The sequence below is a fragment of the Apaloderma vittatum genome, unplaced genomic scaffold (genome assembly GCF_000703405.1).
Source record: "Apaloderma vittatum isolate BGI_N311 unplaced genomic scaffold, ASM70340v1 scaffold3557, whole genome shotgun sequence".
In the NCBI taxonomy this organism is placed as follows: domain Eukaryota; kingdom Metazoa; phylum Chordata; class Aves; order Trogoniformes; family Trogonidae; genus Apaloderma; species Apaloderma vittatum.
Genome location: NW_009724433.1, coordinates 61,683 through 86,581, shown reverse-complemented (window position 1 = coordinate 86,581; position 24,899 = coordinate 61,683). Strand labels below are relative to the sequence as shown.

The following is a 24,899-nucleotide window of genomic DNA, read 5'->3' as shown; positions in this document are numbered from 1 at the left end:
TTCCGAGTCACTAAGGATCCATACTTCAACATCATCATCACGGACTACAGCAGTGATGACATGGATGTAGAGAAGGCTCTGAAAAGGTCTGCATTGCACAGGTATGAGTACTACCTGGTCACAAAAAACTACTCACATGTGTGTGCCTGCAAACACAGCACATCTGCCATCTCTGTGTATTGACCAGCTACAGCCTCCTGCAGCTGGAAACCCAAAGATAACATCCATCCAGAGCTTGCACATAGACTTTAATATGTTGTCGTTACAATGTAAATACACATATACTTCATAAACTAGTGTTACAAAACTATAAAGCAATACCTATTATAGTCATCCATTCAGCTGCATCTCTTTTCTCCTGGCTTTTGTTCAAGTCTGCAGGAGAGAAGAGAGAGCAAGTCTTACCGTAATGGGGCAGGGTGAGGACAAGAGAAGACAAGTAAGCTGTGAGAAATGAGGCAGAGAGCATGGAAACCTCTGAGGACTCTGTCTTTCTGGAATAACTGTCTGACTTACTCTACTCTGATCTGAAACAGCCTTGGCTGGTCCTGTCTTTTCTGTACTGGGCATCCCCAGTAACAGATCCAGTCCTAGAATGGAGCTGGACTAGAGCTGAAAACAATTTTACTAGGGACAGCCCTATCCTTGCTGCACAAGGGGGAAGAACATCAGGGCACACTGAGACTTGGAGCAGCGCTGAGCTTGTGCGCTCACACCAGCCAAGGCCTTCCTCCTCCTCCTCAGGAGGGTGCACAGGGGCAAGGGCAGCTCCACAGCATGATGCCAGTGGTGCACTGCTGCTGGTGGTGCTTTCTGTGCTCACCGGCATGCATGCACTGAACTTCTCTTTCCCATCTGACCCCCAGCTATCGGTACTTGAAGCTGACAGGGAATTTTGAGCGTTCTGCTGGGCTGCAGGCGGGGATAGACCTTGTGACGGTAAGCCTGGGGGACATTGGGGTGGACAGGGAAGTTTCTAGTATATGTCTGGTGTTACCTCTGCCTTTCATACTGAACTTGCTGGTTTTCAGGGAAGGGAATAGTCTAGCAGACCAGATAAAATGTAAATGTGCTTCCCATCCCTCCACTTTTCATTCTGAGGAGGCTGTGAGCCATTCAGTTCTTGGCCCACCTACTGGGACTATCAGGAAGGAGGGAAATTGGCAGTAGCAGCTTTGTGATACTGGCTCTGCCAGGGTCATAGTATTTCAGCCTCATCATTTAACAGCCACTCAGCGGCCATTTTGCCAGCCCCTAGGATCACAGTTTCTGATGTGGCAGTGAATGGTTCTTTAAGTCACTCCCATATCTCTGTCTTCCTGCCCCTCAGGAAAGACTTACTTAAAGTCAACCTTTTTATTTTTCCCCAACTATTGTGGTTGGTTCCAGGACCCACATAGCATCATTTTCCTGTGCGACCTCCACATCCACTTCCCAGCTGGAGTCATTGATTCGATCCGGAAGCACTGCGTGGAAGGCAAGATGGCCTTTGCACCCATGGTCATGAGGCTGCACTGTGGCATGTCCCCACAGCGGCCTGACGGTAAGAGGGAGTGGAGCCTCTTCGGCTCAGACCTGGGGAAATGGGGGAAGAAGAGTGCCTGTCACTTCTACATTTGTTCCTCTGGTGCTGTCAGGGTCTGGACCTTAAGGTGCTTCCAGGGCCACTAGATGGGAGTGCACTAGGCATAGGACAGTGTTTAACAGTGTCAGGTACCCAGAGTTTGAGATCACATCTGGAATACTGTGTCCAGTTTTGGGCTCCCCAATTCAGGAGAGACAGTGATCTACTGGAAAGAGTCCAATGGAGAGCTACAAGGATGATTAAGGGACTTGAGCATCTATCCTGTGAAGAGAGACTGAGAGAACTGAGGCTGCTTAGTCTTAAGAAGAGAAGGCTGAGAGCGGACCTTATTAATGTGTATAAATATCTGAGGGGTGGGTGTCAAGAGAAAGCGGGCAGTCTCTTTTCAGTGGTGCCCAGTACTAGGACAAGGAATAATGGGTGTAAGCTAGAACATAGGAAGTTCTATGTCAACATGAGGAGAAACTCTTTACTGTGAAGGTGATGGAACGCTGGAACAGGCTGCCCAGACTGGTTGTGGAGTCTCCTTCTCTGGAGACTTTCAAAACCCGCCTGGATGTGTTCCTGTGTGGCTGCCCTAGGGGATCCTGCTCTGGTGGAGGGGTTGGACTAGAAGATCTCTAGAGGTCTCTTCCAGCCCCACACACTTCTATGATTCTATGTTTCCATGATTCTATGATCAAAGAGCCAGAGGGACCCTTTATATGATGTTTCTCCTGATCATCTCCTACAGCTCTCTATGGATTTGAGGACCTTAGAAAACCCTTCCTTTACTCTCTTCTGTCTGTTTCTCTCTTAGGGGGCGCAGCCTGTCCTGAGGAGATCTGGTAGGCTGGAGATGAAAGAAACCAACCCAAGTTAGGGGGAGGAAAGTGGCACAGGTCATCTGAGCATAGGCTTTCCTTTAGACAGAGATGGCCACCCTGAGCCATGCAGGCACAGGGACAACCCTTTGAAGCTGGGAGAGTCCAGGTACGTTAGGTACTATGTTGCCAGACAGGAGATGAGAGATGTTCTGCTAACAAGCTCATAGGACAGCCCATGCTGTTTGTGCGCAAGCCTTTCTCATGTCCCAAAGCCTTAGTATTGTTGGCTCTGCCCTGGCGCCGAGTTGACTCTCTGGTGTCAACGTTGTGCTAAAAGTAGCTTTAGTCTCACTCTGGCAGCCCCGCTGGAGTCATCAATGGTTCAGAGCACCAACATACTTGTACTTCTTTTGTGCTGTCCTCAGGCTACTGGGAGGTGAATGGGTTTGGTCTCCTGGGCATATACAAGTCTGACCTGGACAAGATTGGAGGCATGAACACAAAAGAGTTTCGGGACCGCTGGGGAGGAGAGGACTGGGAACTCCTGGACAGGTAGGCAGCCTTTGTCATCATTCATGCACTCGGGAGGGAAGACCCATTAGATCCTGGAGGACCAATGACCAGAGGAGCGGGGATGTGAGGAGATTGAGGTGACTAATGCCACCATAAACTTGGTCAGCGAGAGACTTTGAGCATGTCCTGACCTCAAACCCAGTAGGCAAGTAGACCCAAGATACACTGCTATGGCCACTGATAAAAGAAGAGAGGAGCCATTTCCTGGTGCCTTCCAGCCACACTGCTGTTTGGCTACAGGCAGATCAGGCACTGGTGATTGTGAAGACTTTGTCCCCTCCAAGCAGTGCAGTGAACTGTGGGTCCAAGTTGGGTCCGTCAGACTTCCCATACCACATACAGAAATTGCCCAGAAGAACAACTCTCAGGAGACGTTTAAAGATCACAATACACAGTTACAATTTCTGATGGGTTTAGGATGAGGGATCTGTGCTGTACAAATCCTAGGCCTCTGGGTTTGTAGTTCTAGGTTTGGGGGCCTGTCTTTCCTGTCAGATGACTGCAGAAGAGTCTAGCATCCCAAGCAATTTCATGTTGCCAGCTGTCTTTCCTCCTAAGCTGGTGTGTGCAGGCTGCTTCTGACCAGTCCTGCTCTCAGGGTTGAATAAATACTCAGCAAGTGTCATTAGGTGACTGCTTACGGATATGATATACCCCTGAGCTATTCTGGGCTCTTCAATTTGATTTCAGTCTCTTGATAACAGCACAACTTAAAAGAGATTTCCTGGGGCTGAGTCCCCCAATATCTTTGTGATCAAGCTTTCCCCTAAGTCTACCCTTCTCCTTTCTGCCAGGATCTTGCAGGCCGGGCTGGAAGTGGAGCGTCTCTCGCTGAGAAACTTTTTCCACTGGTATCACTCAAAGCGGGGCATGTGGAACCGGCGCCAGCTGAAGACACTGTGACCTCAAACCCCAAAGCTGCTCGGCAGCACCGTCCACTGTCTCGTCTTGACGTGCACTTTGTCGAGGCACGCAGCCGAGCACAAAAACTCTTCCTCTGCCTCCAGAGCCCTCCCATGGGACGGCAGAGATGAGGAAGGGCCAGTTAGGCTAGGGGAGCAGGAGCTTCTCTTGTGAACTGTTGTACCCAAGACGTGGGATCTGTGTCTTGCTGGGAAGGCGTGCGGGGCAGACGTTGACGAGTGAAAGACTTGTATTTCCTGCCATGCAGTCTGGCGGATGGTACAGTGGGAGAGGTGCCATATTTCCCATTGAGTCTTGCATGGTGCAAACCAAACAAACACAAATCCCAGCTAAGCCCAGACTGGTTTATTTAGAGTAACACATCTTCTCTTTCAATACTTGAATGAAAAAAAAAGAAAAATAAAACCACCCTCCCTATTTCCCCTCCCTGCCCATCTCTCTGGTATCCATGCTTTTGGACAGGGGACCAAAATAAGTTCTGTGAACTGTATTGTGTCCACATGCCCATGTGCTGACCCAAGGAAATCTGGATGTGCAGGAGCTGATAGGCACTTCAGGCTGCTGGTGCTTAGGCATTTCTCTGTGAGTCCTTACGAATGAACTGTGCTCATATTCAGCAAACTGTGGGCCATGGATGGAGATGCAAGTACGCTTCACTTATGAGAGCCACATTTGCCTGTAGCTGGGCAAAGTGGGAAGAGTTGATCTTACAACTCCACCTAAATTACTGGTCCACTGCCTGAGGATAGTGGAGCAATTATACACAGAAGCTAGGAGGGCATCTCAGGAGGAACTTTGCAGCCTTATCTGACAGACATGTGTTTGTCCTAACAATATCAGGGAAACCCTAGCAGGGAAGAAGTGGCAATATTTTATTAGTTGAAATATTGTGATTTTGTCAGAAAAAAAGTGGAGAGTATTCTGCTCTCTATATCCTGTACATTTATGCAGCATCTAAAGGTTAATTTAATAAGTTATGGCCTCACGGTTATGTCTTGTCATAGTTTGACTTTTATGTGCAGAGGAGGCTTTTTGGTTGAAGAACCAGCACAGCTGTTGGTGCTTCATCTCTGGAACAGCCCTGGGAGCTCTGGCCCAGTACGGAGGAGGTGGCCTCAGGCCTTGGCATGTACACCGAGTGCAAAGAACAGTGAGGACAGAAGAGAGTTGAGTGAATAACAGGATGGGCAGACCCGTGCTGGCATTAGTCCAAGAACTGTGGAAAGAGGCCCTGCCTGCAGCCAGCCTGATGCTACAGGGAAATCTCACCACCTAAAACTCCCATTAATGTAATGCAAGATTTTTTTACCCCGTAACCGTTTTATAAGACTATAGAAACCGAGAAATCCCATCACACTCAGTGCTCTACACTGGAGCTTCAGTGTCCCCATACTGTGCTGGAAAGGCTGCTACTGGTTCCAAGCTTCAGGGCAGAACGTGACATAGGAAGCTGCTCATGGCACCCAGTTCTGTGAGGGGGATATTGGGAAGTGAGCAATGGAGGTATGCAGGATACAAGCTGTTTGCTTTTTATGCTGATGGAGTGGATGCCAGTTCAGAATAGACATTCATTTATTATTAATTCAGCAGTGCTTGACAAGTCCATCAAGTTCCACCATTGCAGTAGAAAACTGAACATGCAGTTCTGGCACAGGAGAGAGAAATGTTGTCAAATCATCTGCTTGTCTCAGTCAAGGTTTTGTCACTGATAGAGCCAGAAAAAGCCAGCCGGATTTCAAAAAGTTTCACTGTGCAATGTGTGTGGCTATGGTGAGAGGTACATAAGAGGTGGCCATGGCACTGAGTCCACAGGGCCTTTGTTAGAATGCAGACACTGAATATCTTGGAAGGGGCAGCCCTAGCCTTCTGCCCAAGCCAGAGTAGTCTTTTTATTGAGGGAAAGTCTTTTCCTCATACAAAGACTAAGAAATGAAACGCTGCTGTTGGGGTGAGAAGGAAGAGGCTGACAACAGTCAACATTATTTAAAAAAAAAATGTGTTACAGGAGTTCAGGAAGCTAGAGCCACATGATGCAATGTTGCAATAAGTCCTGTTTCTGCCTGGAATGTGCAGCGTCAGTCGTGCTCTCAGTGCATGTCAGAGCCTGTACTTCACTCAAACACAGGCACAACCCTGCGAGTGTGCAGGTGAGCTGCTCTCCAGGCCCCAGGACTGCACCTCTGCAGCCTGTCCGGGCTGGCTCTGGCACGCAATCCCTGTGGAATGGGGAGAGGCTGGCGGGGAGGGCCAGCAACGGGACACAGTGAGGCGTTAGCAGGACCCAGCTGTTTGGCCCCACAAAGCAGAGAATGGTGCCCATTTTGCAGAAAATATGGATTCAGTGTATGGATTAATGCAGATAATGGGAGGAAGGGTTATTCATACCGTGTTCTTTCACATCTGGCTTAGATGTGGTCTGTAGCACCTAAAGTTAGCAGCTGATATTCAACTGGAGACACTGGCAAGAATTACGTGCATCCAGAAGGTAACTACCTTGGCTTAAATGATACGAATAACCTCTCTTCCTCACCAAAGAGGACAGTAGGCAAAGACAGGACTGGAAAATAGAGTGCAGCCCTCACTTCAGCACTACCAGCGGAATTTCAGGACTTCTCCCCCATGCTTTAGCTCTGACTGTGCTCCTTCCTTCCCATGTGGTAGCCCAGGCCAGTGGCAAGCAGAACTGTTTGTCTTGTGAGGTCTCCTTGGTGGAGATGTCAGGAGTTAGTGGGTTTCAGTCCAGTTTCTTGATGGCCAGTATCCCCACTGTCAAAGTTGCTGTCACAAATGTGCTTCCCTTTCTAGCACAGTGGGGATTTTTAGCTGGCATTTAAGCTCTGCAGTAGCAAACATGATTAATAGTAATTGGCACTAGTTGGCAGACTCCATGGTGGAGCTTGGAGAGAGCCCATAAGGACAAAAGATGCCTTCCAGCCCACATGCCCAAAGATTGCTGTGGGTTGTAGGGAGAGAAGGGGCCACATGCTCCCCACCTTGCCGGCCAGCAGCAAATCCTGCAGGAGTGGCACTGGGCTTTGCTCTGAGGCTGCTGCCCCTCTTCCAAAACAACCAACAGTGTTTCTCCCCAGAGAGAATCACAAAGAGGGGAAGAGCAGGGAGCAAGGCACCCACAGCCCTGCAGCTCAAGGATGTGGCCATCCAGGGGAGTGGCCAGGCTACCGTGATCCCTGACTCGCAGGTGGCTTGCCCCGTCACTAGTGTTGCATGGCGTGCACTGCTGCTGCGAGGAGGATTCTTCTCTTGGTCCAGCATGGCTCCCGGAGAGCAAGAGGGAACCTGCTTCACCAGGGCTGGGAAGCTGGCTCTCCCCAGCAGTTAATCTCCTTTCTGTCACCAGGATCTTTTTTGGAAGCTGTACCTGACTTTGCAGTGAAATCTGCCCCAAGTTTCTGGCTTTCCTACATATCCTGGATGTGTCCTGCCTTGGCAGCAGGAGGAAATGGGTTGTGTGGGATTTCCTATGCATCAGGCAGGCAGGAGGGAGCTGCTCCAGGAGCTTTCTGGCTAGAGAGAGCTGGGGAGATGATGGGTCATGCTGCACAAGAGACCTCCCTGAGGCAGGATGTGGCCAGGCTGGGAACTCTGGGACCCCAAGCACAAGGTACATGGCAATGGGGATCTGCCCACAAACGCCGACTCTGTCTTCAGGACTCTGAGTTGTGGGACTGACACTTGATTTGTAGGTCAGCGAAGGGAATGAAGAAAGGCTGGCTTTTATTCTGAGAGACATATATTGTGTGAAAATTATAATGTGACCTGTTTTGTCATTGTCTTTAATGTTTGCCGGGTATGAACATCTCACCTCATTGCCTACGAATGTCTGATTTTGACTGTTTTTAAGACACTGATGCCTTGTGTTAAAAATCTGAATTGTACTTTTGAATTACCTGCCTTAAAGTGTCCCTGTGCCTTCAAGACGACTCCTGGGCCACTTCTCTGTTAGAGCTGGGGGGATACACTGATTCTCCCTCATGTTTTATAAATACATTGTCTTCCTACAAGAGCTCAATTCTGTCCGTGTGTTACTCAAACCTGCATCACCATGCAGCTAGGATTAGAAACCAGGTGTTGCTCTTCTGTCTTCCTGTATCTGAAGGCGTAGGCAATACCAGAGAGACAGGTCACTCTGCCTAAGCCAGGGAGAGCTTTGCAGTGAACCACGTTATTCCAGAGTGAGACCCGTTTCAGTCCCTATATAGAAAGTGGTATGGCAACAAAACAATTTTTCTCCTGTCTTCCTGGGTTTAGCATGTGAAACAAGGTAGAAATATTGGACAGGAAAGCACAAGTACTTTCACAAGAGAATGCAGAGAAGTGGTCCCTCTTGCAAGCAGGGGACAAATCCTGGAGAAGACCGCATGTGAGAGCCTAGACCTGAGCTCAGTGCTTGGCACGGCCAACACAAATGGGAGGTCAGCTCTTTTACCGCAACTGCTTATTTAAATTCAGGTTTGGCCTCTTTTCACTTCAACTGTGTTTCCTTTGAGTATAAAAAGCTTGGCAGAAATGGGAATCAGACATGGAGAGAGAAAAAGGCAGCCAAGGTTACTAATGAGACTGATTCCATCATAATGAGAAATGGGGGAAAAGCATTCCAGCGCACTGTCGGTCTTCTGCTGGCCTGGGCTGGGTGACGTGAAGCCCTCTCTGCTCGGGCAGGCTTGCACGCAGCCGTACCTGACTTGGCAGCTCTCTGAGATGATGATGTTGGATCTGGCAATGAAATTCCCTTCACCGCTGCTTTCCCAGATGAAACTTTTCTATTTTTTTTTCTCTCTTTTTATTCAGTCATCGATGCTAATTGCTTTGCCTCCTGCTCTGTGAAGCAGTGAGTCACAGGATTTGGCATCTGCACATGGGATGCATAATTTTTTGCCTTTTCATGAACCCAACTGGCCAGTAAGTGGCTGAAATCCCTTAACTGATGATTTTGCATTGGCTAGAACTAGTTCTGCTGCCTCTACAGTGAAGTCTTTATCTAGAGGAGAACATGACTTCGGAGGTTTCCTGGAAACACTCACCTCTGTTTGCTGTTGGTCTCAGAAGAGACCAAGACAAGCATAAAGTCAGTGTCACTCCAGACCTGCCGTCCCCTGGGGAAAGTGGAGGACAAGGCTTTACCTACTTCACCAGAGAGATCTCAGGCTGTGCTCAGCTTTGTTGAGTTACGTTCCGGTAAATACATAACAGGCATTTTCCACCCTACTCTTTCTATGTAACTTTCCTTCAGCTGCAAAAAGAGTCACTGTCATTTGCTGGTGGCTTGTAGCCTTACCCGCCAGCCTTCGTAGGCAAGATCATTCATGCTCTCTCCAGAAAAAAGCACCACCTGTAACTCAAACAGAAATTTAGTTGTGCACAGTCAAATAGAGACTGCAAATGAAATCTGCCCTTATCTCATTTTTTGAAGTGTTCTGAGCTCCCAGTAGCTCCTGAAGATCAATATGTGGACATTTTTGTTACATTTCTTTCTCAGTTGTGGCAAGAGTATGGAAAACAAAAAGTCCATATGAAACTCTGATTCTGCCATACAATGAAAAAAATCATTTAATAATCAGAAAAGCATGTAATGATTTGAATAGGCTTACACTGGGCTATTAAAATACTGTTACTTTTAGCATGACTACAGAATTACAGATTTAAGATCAAAAAGTTTTGCTCGTTCAAAAAAACCTGAAAAATCAATAATTCAAAGACTTTTCTTAAGGAAGCAAACTGTTCTAATACAAGATAATTACCAGCATTGCCCATATAAAAATAATGTATTTAAAAACGTTTATATTAGTTTTAAGACCTTAAACTATAATGGTGATTTTTTAATAAAGTAATACACGATGCACCTATCATTTCCCATTGTGGCAATAAGCCTAGAGTGTCTCCTTATGTATAATGTATTTTAATTTGCTTATAAATATTATCAAGCTGTTCTGACCTCATTCCTGATAGGTCCCTGATGATGACATCAGACCATAATATCTATTTTCTGTTATTGTTGATTTTTCAATGCTAGAAATACCTGTCTGTTCTCTTAACTGTGTTGCATTTAATTTTAAAAAAAATAGGAAAACATCTGAGCTGGTTTTAGCTACATTGACATACACACACTTACCTATCCTCCCATGAGAACTTTTTTTTTTTTCAGTTTGAGAAATCCATTCCAGAATTGTGGAGGTACACTATTAGATGGCATTGATTTAAGTATGGCAACTTATGCTTCAGATAAAACAGCTGGATTTTTCCTTGTTTATGTAGCCTACAAAGTAAATTGCTCAGTCTTCTCTACAAAATGAGCCAATATTGACTATATGAAGCAGGCAACTAAAATAAGAGAGATTTACAGAACTGTGCTTTGAAATTGTGTACCTGCTACTGTTCCTGCAGCTCTCTTTAGCAAAGTTTGCTCTGGCTTTCGAAGGCAATGTTTTCACCCCCTCAGAACTGCAGAAGCCTTACAGTAAGGGACCGGTATACCATGACACACACACACAGTTTTGAAAGATTGACCCAGTTCTCTGAATTCATCATCGGGCTACTGCTGAGGTCAGTGAAAATGTAGAGGAGAGCTTTTCCCGCCAGCCGCGCTGCTCAGGTCCTGCAGGGAAGACAAGAAGCAGCGGTAAGGTTGCAGCAGGCTCCTCCGTGGTGCACGGGCAGAGAGGAGCCATCGCGGCGTAACGGGTCGCTCATTGCCATGGCCACTCATATGGGTGTGGGGTGCTGCTCTTCAGCGCTCTCACCCTTCTGGATCCCAAACCAGCAGTGGTTGTATAGAGGCTTTTGGCCTTTGCATCCTCCCTCATCTTATCACGTGTCTGTCAAGCTTTCTTGCTGGCTATTGCTCCAGTATATTGCATTTAAACTATGTTTACACATTGCAGGGCATGTAAGCAAGTGCTTCTTGACCTAAAGGACTTTTGACTTAAGAACATGTCATTTCCTCATTGACCTGACATAGGAATCCAAGCATTTGGTTGGACTTCTTTTCAAAGACTATCTCTTAAAAATGAGAGTTAGATTCTTAAAACAGCCCCTGCCAAACCACATTGGCTGTTGTGACAAGCTCTTTCAGACCCACCTTGTCAGCACCTTCCTATTCTTCTTCTCAGATAACGCTGCCATCTTTGAGTACCTCCCAGAACACACCTAGTTTTCTTTCCCAAATTTATCTCCTGTCCACAGCTGCTCCCTGTATCTAGTGTAAGGTCTATAGCCTTCTGAAAACCACTTGCTGCTGATAAATCTCAGCAGTTGGGATATTTAGTGTTCTTGCTTTAAAGACCAAGCAAGGAGAAATCTTCCTCCACCGAGGGAACTTGTTCAACACCCCCAGATACTTGTGGGACAACAATGTGCCTCTGGAAAGGCTTTGTTAATTTGTGCAGCTTTGCCTTCTCCACCTTGCAATGTTTTCTGAGACTGAGAGCCCATCCAGGGGGTGGCAGTGATGGAAACTCACCCCTTTCATACCTGGCTTCATTGTCCTGTGACTTAATAAGGTCGAAAATTCCTGGTAGGGTAGAGGCCAGTCTTCTGCACCCCAAAGGCTGTGATGAAGATGTTGAGGATGACTGTGATGAAGATGAGGGCTGTGGCAGCGTTGTTGAGTATATTCAGGCGGGGTTGCTTTGCAACATCATTCAGGTTCAAACGAGCTATGCAATACAATGCAAAAAAGAAAGGGAGATCTGTAGCTTGACTGCAAGTCCCCCAGTCCCTGCAAGCCTTTCCTTCCTGGTGAATGTCCACGGTGCCCCTGGGCACTGAAGCCACAGAACTGGAGAAATAATCCCAGGACCTTACAGCGGCCGCAGTTTACTCTCAGATGACAGAGGGGGACAGAACAGAGAAAAAACCATATTTTTTTAATGTCATGTCGTTGTTTTGTCATGGAGGTGCCACAGCCCTCCAACAGGCCAGCCCTGAACAGCCAAATTACTGCTGCACAGTAGCCAGGCATGTGCCATGTGTCCTCCTCCCACCACATGGCCATGGGACGTGGCAGAGGTAGGCTGGGTGACATGGGGGACAAGGTCAGCAACACTGCACCCTGGTTATGAGGCCAGTTCCTCCTTGACGCCCAGATCTCACATACATGCTGGCACAGCTATCAACCCCGTCCTCCCCCCTAGACTACTAGGTACACGAACGGGATCAGCCCTGGCTGATGGGCATTGTTATGAGGCCAGTTCCTCCTTGACGCCCAGATCTCACATACGTGCTGGCACAGCTATCAACCCCGTCCTCACCCCTAGACTACTAGGTACACGAAAGGGATCAGCCCTGGCTGATGGGCATTTATGAGTTCAGACACAGAAATGCCCCAGTTACTGGGGTTGTCTGGCCAGTAAAAGCCATGAGAATGGCAGCCTGGTGACTCCCTGCCCAGTTCCTCCTTGACGCCCAGATCTCACATACGTGCTGGCACAGCTATCAACCCCGTCCTCACCCCTAGACTACTAGGTACACGAAAGGGATCAGCCCTGGCTGATGGGCATTTATGAGTTCAGACACAGAAATGCCCCAGTTACTGGGGTTGTCTGGCCAGTAAAAGCCATGAGAATGGCAGCCTGGTGACTCCCTGCCCTCAGTTGTGGTCCCCCTACCCCCTTCTCCTCACAGCTGGCTCCAGTCACCAACGCTGCCACGGGTGGGTGGCTGGGAAAGGAACACATCACAAGATTTCCCAACGCCTCTGATCTGATGAGCCACATAAAAAAAATGCATAGGATATACAGGAGAAGGCAGCATTCTGCAGACTTTTAATACTGAGCATCTCTTGGAGGCTGAAATATAGCAACTCCTGTATCAGATGGAGCACTGGGCAAGCCTGTCTGAAAGGCTAGTGTTAATGTACTATCTGTCATACAGGATACACTAGGATACAGCACTAGGATAACTGGGGATTCGTTAAATATGAGGTTAGCACATGAAATATCTCTACCCAAATTGTTCTGTTAGGCCCCAGCCTAAGAGAGGTGGAAGATACAGATAAAATGTAGTATATGCAGGGGCTGCATGAAGGGGCACATTAGAGGATGGGCAGCAAGAAGCCCAAAACTCAGTTCTCTCCCTATGACAGGGACTCAGCAGTGGGGAAGAGAAGGAGGAGTAATGCTCAGAGCTGTTGTGCAAGAGAAGAAAACCCACTCTCCTCACCACTTTGAAAAACAGTAACACAGACCTCCCCACTGCCTACATGAAACTGTCTTCAACACTCCCTCAGCCCTGGTTGGAGCCAGAGGGGAGTGGTTTGAGGGAAGAGGCATCTCCCACTCCCATGCCAGCCAAGCTATGGGGTGCTCTACCCTTGCAGCACCCTGTCAGGGTGGATGCGCCTTGGTGGCCACCTTACCAGTGATGATGAGGAGAATCCCAATCATCACCTGGAAGAAGAGGGAGACGCTGATGAGCACGATGAGGGTGGTGTAGTACTGGAAGGAAGGCCCCTGCTCCAGCACCGCTTTCAGCTGTGTGACGTTCGCCATGAACAGCGCCACGTCCAGCATGCTCTCCGCCACGCTCTTCTTCGTTGCGTAGTGGTTGATGTTCATCGGCCCGTTAATCCGGAGGTGAGGATTCACACCCTGGGGAGACAGAAGAAATCACATGAACTGGTACAATTGCTAAGCCAACAGATCCATCTGTGTTGAACGAGCTGCTGCCTCCCCACGGAGTTTATCTAGAAAGCCTGGGAGAGAGTCAAAAGTTGCGTGTTTTAAATGTGTTGGGAGTGCCCAGTTTCCCCTCACAGTCACCTCATGATATTAATAGGCACAAGATATTTGTGGTGATCAAGAGCTCAGCGAGGTTAGAAAAATACTGGGTATTTTTGTGGAAAATAAGCTTGTCCAGAGTTACAATAACATAGATTACCCAGAGCCAGGGATTTTGCAAGGAATATTAAATTCTCTTCCTTCAGGGCACGGACAAGCCTCAAACTTACAGGGATTAGAAGAAGATGTTCTCGTTGGGTTGGGTGTTCAAAGGGCTGTTGGTGGCCAGGCTTTATATCAGCTCTGAACACTTTTTGCTGGCTACCCTCTTAGGGAAGATGCTAGAGCAGATGGGACAATCCACATTTTCATTACTGAAACCAAGGGCACTATTTCTTCAAAACATCAGGTACTGAAATGCACTGAGACAGGGGATGGGATACATCACACCTAACTTCAATCATTCAGGCACATTTTTTGTCAGTGGAAAGAAACAGTTATTTACAAGGGGTAAATCACCTGATTGCCTTTAACCTAATTGCAAGCTGTAGGTTGTTTGGCTGCCTTTAGCTGTCTGCCGATATCTCTCTTAAATGAGTCCACCTGTTAGCTGTCGTGACCCAAGTGATGGAAAAGAGGACAATAGTTTTCAATTCATCTGGACTGTCATCACCTGGTAATAAGTCACCAGCAAAGGCAACAATAACAAAAGATTTGGTTGTATCTTCAGCTGGCTATGCTCTTTCTTAAAAAGAAAGAAAAACAACACTTCCATATATCAGACAGGCTTTAGTTCTGGGTCATCAGCCTTTTGTCAGCTGTAGTGATGACTGGCAACCTTGCCTTCAGTGCTGTCTGATGGATAACCCTTTAAACCTGGAGATAATGCCCAGGAGTGGGCCTGAGGTGACCTCTTTTGCTGAAAGTAGTAAAAGAGATTTCTTCATACTGGAGTTAGGGCTGTGCCTGTATCAAATGGTAAGTCCTATTTTGTTCCTTTTGTACCAGATAAAGTACAAAATGTAGTCTTTGCTCAAAACATGATACTAGGAAAGGGTTATGGTTGGTGCTTCATGCTGTTGTCTCTGGTCTCTCTGTGCATCCCTGAGCAAGAGTTGGCTTTTTCTATGCCAGAGTGGGAGTGTGGGCAAAGCTGGTAATCCTGGGAGAGCACTGCATGTGTGTGTGTCTCATACTGAAATTGGGACTGAGTTTTGGAAGGCAGTTGTGACCTGTGCCAGCAACCACCCTCATGTGAGAAAGATGCGTACTAAAAAGAGAGCAGGAAGGGCTGTGTTCAGTTTGAAGTGCCGGTGAACTGTGATCCCTAAGGGGTCACCTGGGGGTAGGAAAGTGCTTTTGGGAATTATCTTATACGTACATACATACATATATGTACATATATATATACACTTTATAGACTGTAATTCTTGTAGCTTCTAATAGTAAAGTTACTGTGGTTAAGAGGCTATTTTGCAAAACATGTATTTCTTGCTGTGGAAGATAGAAATGAAAAGATATTAGAAGGAAATAAAAGTTAAAGTCTAGAGAAAAGTTACTATCTGGTGTCTCGGGCAGAACAGAGGTGTCCTGGGGAAAGGAAGCCAGCAAAAGTTCTGATTCTGGGCTCACATCTTAAAAACCTATATTCAGTTACTACCCCCTTTTAGTTGACTTAAAAGCACCTGGTCCTGTTGCAATAGAGTGGTAACTATGCCAAATGGTGCAAGGTTGGAGATTTGGTCCCTTTCACATGTTTTTTTCCTTATTCCTTAAGAGTCAGCCATCCCTGCTGCGTCACAAGGCTGGGCATTGATAGTTTATCTCTGTGTAATGATGAGTTAAGGGTGTGAGAACAAGGACACTGTACAAAGAAGACAGAGCTTTTGTTAAATGAGTGACTGGTACAAGGAGGCTAAGACATTTGTTCCCAGGTGCTTATGTGCAGACAAATAAAGCAAGTCATGAGCTCTTGTTGAATGAAAACACTTCCTCTAACACATACTCCTTTTGAGCTGCCCCCATGCTTCTTTACCTTGAGTGTGAAGTGAGGCAAAGTTGTGATCTAGTGAGCTCTGTGTCCCAGATGATTAAGTGATGAAAATAGACAGCCTTCACATGGGCTTTTCTTGTGTGGATGAGTGCAATTGCATGTCCCCCTGTTTGGGACATGATATCACAGGCAGAGACGGCCACCGCTCACCAGTGCAGAGTCACTGGATCTGGGAAACCCTTGCAACGAGCTATGGAAAACTCTGATTCCTGTTTCAAAGTTCTGTCAGCCCAGGCTTAGCAGATCCACAAAGGTGGCCAAAAGGTTAACGGATTGTGCAAATTAGACACCAAGCCTTCATTTAGGCAGCTAAGCAATCAAGCAGTTTGCAGGAGTTCTTAAGATGCCAGTTAGAGAAATCCAGCTCCTCTGTGGATTTGGCACTTACAAAGTATTCTGTCTAGTCCAGCAGCTGCAAATGCAAGCCTGGAGTCTCAAATAGCAAGAGACTTAAACAAACCAACAGTCTTCAGAGACCTGGCGTTTCAGTTAATGCCAGAGGATGACTTTGCTTGGGATGCCTGGTGCCATAGCTGTCACTAGCTAACCACTGCATCTGTGAGGCATGAACACACGGCTGTGGCACTTCTGGAGCTGCCGCACTGTATGCCTAGCTTTTCAAAGTGGGACTGTTTCTGCTTTTGCTTTCTCTTAAAGTTCGGTCCTGTGAACTGCTGGGGCTCAGGAGCTGATTCACAAGCAGCTCAGGGTTCCCAGCAGTGGGAAGGCCAGGCCAGCTGTGGGGGATTACATGGGATCGCTTGGGAGATTAAATGATTCACTTTTGGCAAACAGAGCCTTAAATCAAGTCACAGGACATACCTGAAGGCTCATCAAGGAGATTTATGTCATCAGGCTAGAGCTAGTGTCTTTCTAGTGACTTCTAGTTCCCCTTCTGTTAGCAGGGATTGTTGTCTTTTCTTCTCTGTAGTGCATCAAGGAGAGGAAACCTGGATCTGGCAGTCAGAGGCCAAGTTCATCTTGCAAGTGTTGTTGCAGAGCCAGCCTGTCTGCTGGAAAACAATGCCAGCCAGGGTGCAGCACTTTCCCAAAATGGGGATGGATCACTATTGCCTGCTTTTTAAGGTCAGCGATACCAGGACTTTTAAAATAAGCCCAGGCACACCACAGCAATGACTGAACTGGTGATGGAGCTCAGCTACCATGTCCCATTTCTGGATCTTGGCTTTCCATATAAGGCAGCCTCTTCTCCAAAGACTCTGCTGGCTTCAGCCTGACCTCAGCCAAATCCCCTTTTTGCTTCCTTTCATGTAAATACGGCACAGCAATACAGGTCACTACAGGGTCACAGCGAGGCACCCATTCTAAGTCAGAGGCTTTATTTTTACTCAAAGCACAAACACACTCAGGTACTTAACTCTCACTTCTGTTGTTATTTTTAATTTTTGTGGGAATTCTTACAGAAAGAAGGATGAATATCACCACAAGCATGGGTTATTTGTTGATTTACTTTTTCTTTTTAAACTAAATCTCAGGTTCAGCTGTAGGAAGCTGGCAGGTCCCAGGGCCTGCGAAACTTGGCTCCAGCACCAGGGGGCATGCCGAACTCCACAGCTCACTGAAGGGACCTGAAAAATTTCCACTGAAATTAGTTTTCAAGGGAAATTGTTTGCTTTCTATTATGCATTTATTTTGACAAGAAATAGCTACTTTCTTCTGAAAATTTTTAGAGGGTGGTTCATCTAAATGTTTCTCTCCAAAGCTTGCAAATGTTGGGGTGAGGGGAGAACAGAGCTTTCTTAACGTGATTTGGACAATTTCCAAAAAAAAAAAAAAAAAAAAAAAAAGAGACACCAAAAAACCCTACGGTTTCTCTCGTCTTATTTTTCAGAGGAAAAAAAAAAATTGACAGAGCAGATATAATTGCAAATCTGTGTGCTTTGAGTTTTGTGACCTTATCCCCAGGGGAGGGCAGCCTGAAAAAGACAGTGGGACAGCATGAGGCTCACAAGTATGAGAATGATAATCCTCTTCATGGGAGTGCTCTGGCAGAGGGAGATGTACGAGGAGAAAACTATATTAATGGACATTAGTTCCAAGGAAAATGCTGGAGGATGCCAAAGAAAATGGAGCTGTGAATGCAGGCTGCGCATTCGGAGGAGTAGGTGTGGAAATGCCCATCATCCTGGCTGATAAACAACCAGCTGCACATACAGGCACACACGCACATGGCATCAGGCACTGGAGAAAATCTAGGCTATTTTTCCACAGTGTTTTCCAGTTGGCAGCTTTAGAAGTACTTTGTAAACATCAGTTGATGAAGGTTAAAAGACACAGAGAGTCATCGTCTTGCAAGGTAGGAGAGGAGTACAGTTCCCTTTCCACAGGCAGAAGGTGGGGAGATTAAAGGCCCTGCTCTCAATCAATACTCCTACTTTTAAGTGCACAGATATTAGCTACTCTACTTTTCCAGGAAAGCTCACTCCCTGCAGCTCCAGACCACTTCACTCAGGAGCAAAGGAACCAATTTTAATGGTTTCGGCCCACATGCCGTGCGTGGGCATGGGCAGGGTCACCTGCAGCACCGGGAACCACAGGGATGGCCAGAGATGTGCCCAGGCAGCGGCTCGGGCTTCCCTCGCAGAGCCGCACGTGCCAGCGAGGAAGGTTTGTGCACCGCCATACGTGTGCAAGGAAAGGGACATGTGGGGAATGCTTTAGTCAATAATGACTTGTATTGTGAGCTCTGGAAGGCAAAGGCACTGTTTTTTGTGGTTTTTTCCCTCTGATTTGGCATAACAACAAGCATCTTGGCTGCATTCCATGAATAAAAGAAATGGTAAACGTCGTCATGGATGCTGCAGGCAAAAGGAAAACTGAGTGTTCAAGGCCAGTCTCCTGCTTTTGGCTTCTGTGGAGACTGTCAGCTAGTCCAGTTCTGCTTAATGTTTTTTTTCCTTTTAATATAGCCATCTGGCCTGCCTGCTAGGCGTCCTGTTCAGAGCCAAGTGATTGTGTTGCTTTCAATTCATATTGGATAAATACCAGAAAATAAATCAGGGGTGTTTTCCTGGTATCTCTGGCTCTCTCATGTATAGGACTAGTCCTGATGGAGATCGTTCTTTGAGGTGTTCCTACACTGCTGTGACAGGTCACTGCTCAGTGTTACAGATGGCTCGCTGACACTTAACTCTTTGCAGGAGAGCTCTCCAACTAAAAAGTAACTTCCAGGAGCTGAGGGCCAGTGCGTCTTCGGAAGTGGAAGCCTGGACAAATGGCAGGCACAGATCCTGTGTGCTTGCTAAGCACCATGCATATTCTCTAGTGTCACCAAACTCCCACTCTCCATTTGCTTTATTCACCTCCTCTGTCTCATCTCACACCTGCAAGCAAACTTGGCAAGCTCTCTTGGGCAGAAATGTCACTGTGGTGCAGCACTTAGGACCTTTCTCTTTAAGCTGAGGGGTGCCAAAGCAGGATGTTACTATCACTGAAGGGATGAAAGTGCAGTTGGATGAGACTGCCATTAGAGCCTCGCTGATTTACTCAGCTGAAAGGCTGGCCTCATATTCTCACTACAACTTCCCAAAATGAGGCCACGCAAGAGCAGAAGGCTAAAAGCAAAACCTAACGCCACGCAGAGCTGAAAGGTTGGAAGTGGAGAGGGAAGCCGGGCAGTGCCCTGGCTGTGGCTGGCAGGGGGGACCAGGGGAGGGGAACGGGATCAGTCACGAGGCAGCAGAGCCCCATGAGAGCCGGGATGCCTCTCCTCGCCCTTGCCCTCCGGCTGACACGGCAGTTGGTTCTGCTTCCCGGCTGGCTGCGGCACTCACAGCCTGCAGAGACCTGCTTGTCGCATCAAATGTGTGTGCTCTGCTCTCCATTTCTCCCTTTCTGTGCTTCTCCTTGTCTCATATTTATCCTGCAGACGCTGTCTGTAACTGTCTGCATCTTCTGTTCAGCTCCTCCTCTTGCCGTTCAGCCTCTTCTATCTGCTCCTTCTCCATTCTTTTCTCACCCTGTGCCTTTCACCTTGTCTCTTTCATACTTTTTTCTTTTTTCCTGCTAACAAGCTCTTCTCTTCCTTCATGCATCCCCTTTCCTGGGGTTGCTGTCCCCTTTTCTTTCCTCCCCCACTCTTTTGCCCCTTTGGCACTCTGCACTGCGGTATGGCAAGTTTCTTGAATCCATTCACTCTCAGACACTGCTCATGGCTTCCTATGCTACAGGGCAACATAAATTATGTATCGCTTAAATAACTGTCGTACCAAATCTATATTAAACTCCCTCGTTAAGTGTATTTATGATACTGAATTGAAGGGATCCAGGAATTAGCTGGCAGGCTGCAGGGTTGAGCTGGAATAGAAGATTGTTGGTTGTGGTTTTTTTCCCAGGTAGCTGGGATGAGGACAAGATGGGAAGGAAAGTGACGCTGGTGGAGGAGTCTCCATCCATAGCACAGAAGCAGTTAGTGGGCTTGGGGTCTCGCGAGCTGCTTGGCACCAGCAATTACAATGTGCTGATGCATGATCTCTGATTGTTGAACAGAAGCAACTGGGTGTGTATGTGTGGTGGGGGGACAGCTCTTTGAATATATGGAATTGGGAGTGGACTCAAAAGGATTAGTGGGAACAATTATTTCCAAAGCCCGGATATAGAATCTGGAGCCTATTCAAGTCGCTAGTGTTTAGCACCCAGACCAGTTTTATCCCAGTGCTTTGGAGGGGCAGGGGGAAGACTAAAAACAGCTTTACAAGAAAAAAATAAAAGTAGGTTAGCAGAGAAAATGAGTTTATAAAAAATGGAAGAGCAGCCGGGAGGCACAACAGTAACTACTGCATTGTGCTTACAAAGCTAAACACGTTAAGATGAATAAATCCCCAAGCTGGATGGCTTATGGCCCAAAATATTAAGAAAAGCTGGGCCTGATCGCAGGCTGCTGCTGGATCCAAAGAGCAAATGTGTTCGTATAAATCATTTTAATACAAAACATTCCTAAAGCAAGGTCCTAAATTTGAACTTCTTCCAAGTCTAAGGGTGTCTTCATCCAATGCGGAGAGTCAGGTTGATTTCTAAAACTGAGGGAACGTAGTAACAGCTGTACTAGATCAGACCAAAGGTCCAGCTCCCCTCTGACCGTGATTTGCAACAGATGGGTAAAAAATTCCCCCACTTTTTAGAATAGGACAAGAATATAGCAATTTTCCCTTGTGCTCTCTTCACCCAGTGACCTGCAACTCTGCATACAGAACTGTCCCAGCCCTGGTCTGATGTTGCTTTTCTTGTGAGGAAGTACAAGGTTGATTTGTTATTTGCTTCATGGCTTAGGATGGCCTACTTGCTCTCCCTGTGTTTTTGTTTCCCCATCTGTAAAACAATGAGAATGCTCACACAGGTGATATGTGAGAGAGTTGGCCAAGATCTACTGCAGAAGTGCGATATGTGTCTGTGTTGTACATATAATACACATGGGCTGAATTAATCAGGCAGGTAAACCACTGAAGATGATGAAATTAGATGATCTTCCTTATTCCCAGGAGAGTTTACATCTTGCAGTATTTCCCAGGCAAATCTTACTTTAAGGCACCTGAGTTCAGGTTCATCTGCAGATTTTGACATGTATGTGCCCCTGGTCGCCTTTTCAGTGCTTGGAGTTCTCCACAGAAAGGAAGCTGTGAGGCTGGGTGGAAGGAGGGGGGAACATGACTGAGGATTTCAACAGAGGCAGAGCTGATGAAATCACATCCATAAACAGTGAAACTCAGGGGTTTTGGTGCCTTTATTATTTATAAGGTCTTTCATCCACAAAGCATTTTTTCCAGTTTCATGTTTACTGACACTGACAATGTCATTGTCTCACGGGTCAGTGTCTGTCTCCTATTGCAGTTCTCACCAGCATCTCCAAACAGACCCTGCTGATTTAGTCTCACCTAGGTGCGTAGTATTTTCTTTCTTCAAAACCTGCCAGGTTTAGCTTCCTCTTCTGCCAGGAAATTGAGCCAATCTCTGGATCTAAAAAGGCTGAATCTGCTGACTGTTCAGAACTGGCACACTCCTGAGCTGTGTCAGTTCGCAGCTGAACACCTGGCCTTATGCTATCAGAAGAGGTAGAAAAAAGTGCTGTTGCTGATCTAAACTTTCTTAAATGCTCAATCCTAATTGTTTATACATTGTTTTCTTCAAGGCTGAACAAACTAGGTATCGAATACAGAAACCGGCAAGGTATTAACAGGGGTTACAGGGGCAGATACTTGTAGTCTGCAGTGGACTTCAGGGTAGGGAAATCTGCAGAGTGGTACCTCAGGTCTGTTCTAGGTGGCTTGGGAGTGTTGGGCTTAGAAAAAACATCAGCTGTCCCTGAAAAGATTTTAAACACATTAGGAGTGCTCTAACAAATGGCTGTTGCATTTTAACATGAGAAAATGCAAAGTGATGCGTGACTATGGCTGTTCAGATTCAATTAGCGTTAACGCCCTTCCATTAAGGCTTTGGCTTGCGGGGTTGCCTCTTGCTTGGGAGCCTGCTGTGCCAAGGAAGGCTGCTGCTGCCTCGCCCCGGGCTGGGGCGATAGGTAAACTGGAGAGGAGCTGGAGAGGTGCCCTGCTTGAAAGGAACGCGACTGTGTTTTCAATGGTGTTCGTGGGAGCACCTCCGAGGACCTCTGAGCACATCCGTGGTGTCCCTCCAAGCCTGGCTGAAGAACTGTCATGTTTGTTTGTTGTGACTTCAGCGTTACTTCATGTGGGGTGAATACATTAGCATTTCTGCTTGTGATTTCGTTATTGTCTGACTGAAGCTATTGCTTCTGTTCTTGGATTGATTCTGGCAAGTCATTTAGCTATGTTTTAGGGGTTTTCCAATGCTGCAGTGGTTTGGGGGGGGGTATTTACTTATTTATATGTACAGTAAATAGCAGAATAGAGCTCTGGTCTCTGTCAGAGCCTCTTATTCTAATTCTGTTAGAGATAAAAAGGTTGGAGGTTCCTCACAGTTAAACTGAATTTTTAATAGGTCTTATTGTTAGCTTGTGCAGAGCATTTACATACTTAACTATTACCCATGTTCTAATAAGTGAACCATCTGAGGAGCCACAAGGCATCACTACAGATCAGTGAAGGATGGCAGAGTACAGGATGACACTGGCATCCTACCCCTGAGTCTCTTGCCTTCACTACAAAGCTTCACCTTCTTGACAGCAGTTGTGGATGGTTACCAGCAACAAGACGCACTATTTTTTCAGGACAAAAGAAGAGCATAGCTAATTTCTAAATAATCCAGTAAATGGCTTTTCTGTCTCCTACGCTTGCTACATCAACCCTTCAAGGTGTATCTTCAAGCTTTTTAATTGAATATAGATTCACTGGCTTAAATTTAATTTCTCCTATGAGTGGCAAAGCACTTGAGCAATTTAGGCAGGTATTGCTTCAAAAAGGGTCAGTATAAAGCAAGACTGAATGAAGAAGGTAACTGAAACAAACTCCCACAAGGAAAGGCAGCTGTTTTCAACCTGTATCCTATGGGCCATTAGCGAAGCCTGCTTCTTAGGCATCCTCAGAAGACAACTAAGAAAAATGAGCTCATATGTGCAAGACAACTCTCAAACATGTCAGTGATATCTCTGAAATGGTCTGCCACTCTGCTGGGAAAGATTTACAGGTTCAGAGTTTTAAAGCAGATGAAAACACTTGGTGAAATGTGTTAGTAAGGCCTAGAGTTATTCTTTTCTAAGCAGCAAAGGTCGAGCTTGTGCCCATCTGAAGTCTGTAAACAGGTGAAGTGTTGAATACAGTGATTCTTTGCTCATCTCATCTTCTGGGAAAAATGGTCACTAGCTGAAGTCAGGAAGGAGGTATCCCCTGCTTCTGCAACTGAGGTATGTCCCATAAGGAGAGGGGATGCTATTATTGTCTGATTCAAGTGGCACCCAGACACTTCACCACATGTGAGTGTCCTGTTACAACAGGCACAAAGAAACCCCTCACTTAGGAGCACACAGGCAGCCTGGAGCAGAAGTAACCCAGAAGCTGATCTAATTTTCTGACAGATGCAACATTGCTTCCCTCCCTTTAGACTGCAGGTTGCTGAGCTCTTGCCCACTGTTGGAACCAAATAAACCCACCCTTTGGCTTTTCCTTTGCAATTTTCCTCTTTCATTGGCATATCTAGTGTCTTTTTTTCTGGGGGTTGCAGACATTGTTTTCGGGCTGATATTGTAAAGGAAGTGCTCAGGCTTCTCTGCAGTCTTGCTGCTATTAGCTGAAGTTACATGAAACTGAACCAACAGGAAAATCCAGATGGGGTCAGGGTGAATTTTGTGCCAGGACCTGTATTTTTGGCCATATGTGACAGAAAACTGAAGCAGCCATAACCTTGAGGTGGAATCACCTCACATCAAAAGGCAAAAAAAGCACCTCTAGTCTATAAATCTGGCATTAGGAGAACAGGCTCTTAAACTTAAAAAAAAGGGATAATTCCTTAATTAGAGAAATTGTTGGGTGAGACACATTCATTTTTAAAATAAAATGTCTTTACATGGTTAATCTATTCCTCCAGTCTTGGCTTCCCTCCCAGCAACTTCCTTGGACTACCTGGTGTGTATAAATCTCCTTAAAGTGCCCCGGGAAAGCCTTCTCCCTGATGTTTGCTGTGTTACTCACCCTCTTTCCCCTGCATAGCCCTGTGGCATATGCTCTGGGTGCTCTTGCCCCTCTTCTAGAGCTTTATAGTGGCCAAGGGAACAACATCTGGCACAGGGCAAATGGGCAGCTGTCCACCCACACCATTCCTGAGTGGGAAGTGTGTCCCAGCCATGCCCTTTTTACTGGAGTATGCAACTCACTGCCTTGACATAGTGAATTGGAAGCAACCAAGCTGTTATGTGATCTGCTGCAATTAGTGTTCATGGAACTTTATTCTGGAAGAAACTAGACCTGTGTAAGACCCAGCTCACCCACCCAAGCTTGTGCACCAGCCTGCATGGTGAGTCCCCTTGCAAAAGGGCAGCAGCACCAGGCTCTGTGGGTTATTCTTATGTCCCATCTAAATGCCTGGAGGTGGCTGGTCAGCAGACTGATCCTGAGAGTGGGAGAGAGTGAAGGAGTGAAGGGCAGGAAAAACGTAGCAAGAGAGCAATTGTTTGTTTGATTTTTTTTTCTTGCTGGTGCAAATTTTTCCAAACCCTATAGACTCAAAGAGATCTCAATGTCACACAGAGGGTCCAAACTCTGTAATTAAAGCCACTGTCAAGGTCTCAGCTCTTGCAG

General features: G+C 46.6%; 2 protein-coding genes across 2 annotated transcripts in view; one reads left to right on the top strand and one right to left on the bottom strand.

The window, feature by feature from the left end:
- The window catches only part of B4GALNT3 (beta-1,4-N-acetyl-galactosaminyl transferase 3), a gene marked incomplete at its 5' end in the record, with an annotated part of 24,506 nt that extends 20,639 nt beyond the window's left edge, over positions 1–3,867 (top strand). The window contains 5 exons of the mRNA XM_009872484.1: positions 1–101; positions 867–939; positions 1,390–1,543; positions 2,817–2,943; positions 3,759–3,867. The exon at positions 1–101 is cut by the window's left edge and continues 74 nt beyond it. Coding sequence (XP_009870786.1) covers positions 1–101; positions 867–939; positions 1,390–1,543; positions 2,817–2,943; positions 3,759–3,867 — 564 coding nt within the window. The remainder of the gene's footprint in view (positions 102–866; positions 940–1,389; positions 1,544–2,816; positions 2,944–3,758) is intronic.
- Positions 3,868–11,397: 7,530 nt separating this feature from the next.
- The window catches only part of LOC104276244 (ninjurin-2-like), a 47,001-nt gene continuing 33,499 nt past the window's right edge, over positions 11,398–24,899 (bottom strand). The window contains 2 exon segments of the mRNA XM_009872483.1: positions 11,398–11,561; positions 13,262–13,493. Coding sequence (XP_009870785.1) covers positions 11,398–11,561; positions 13,262–13,493 — 396 coding nt within the window.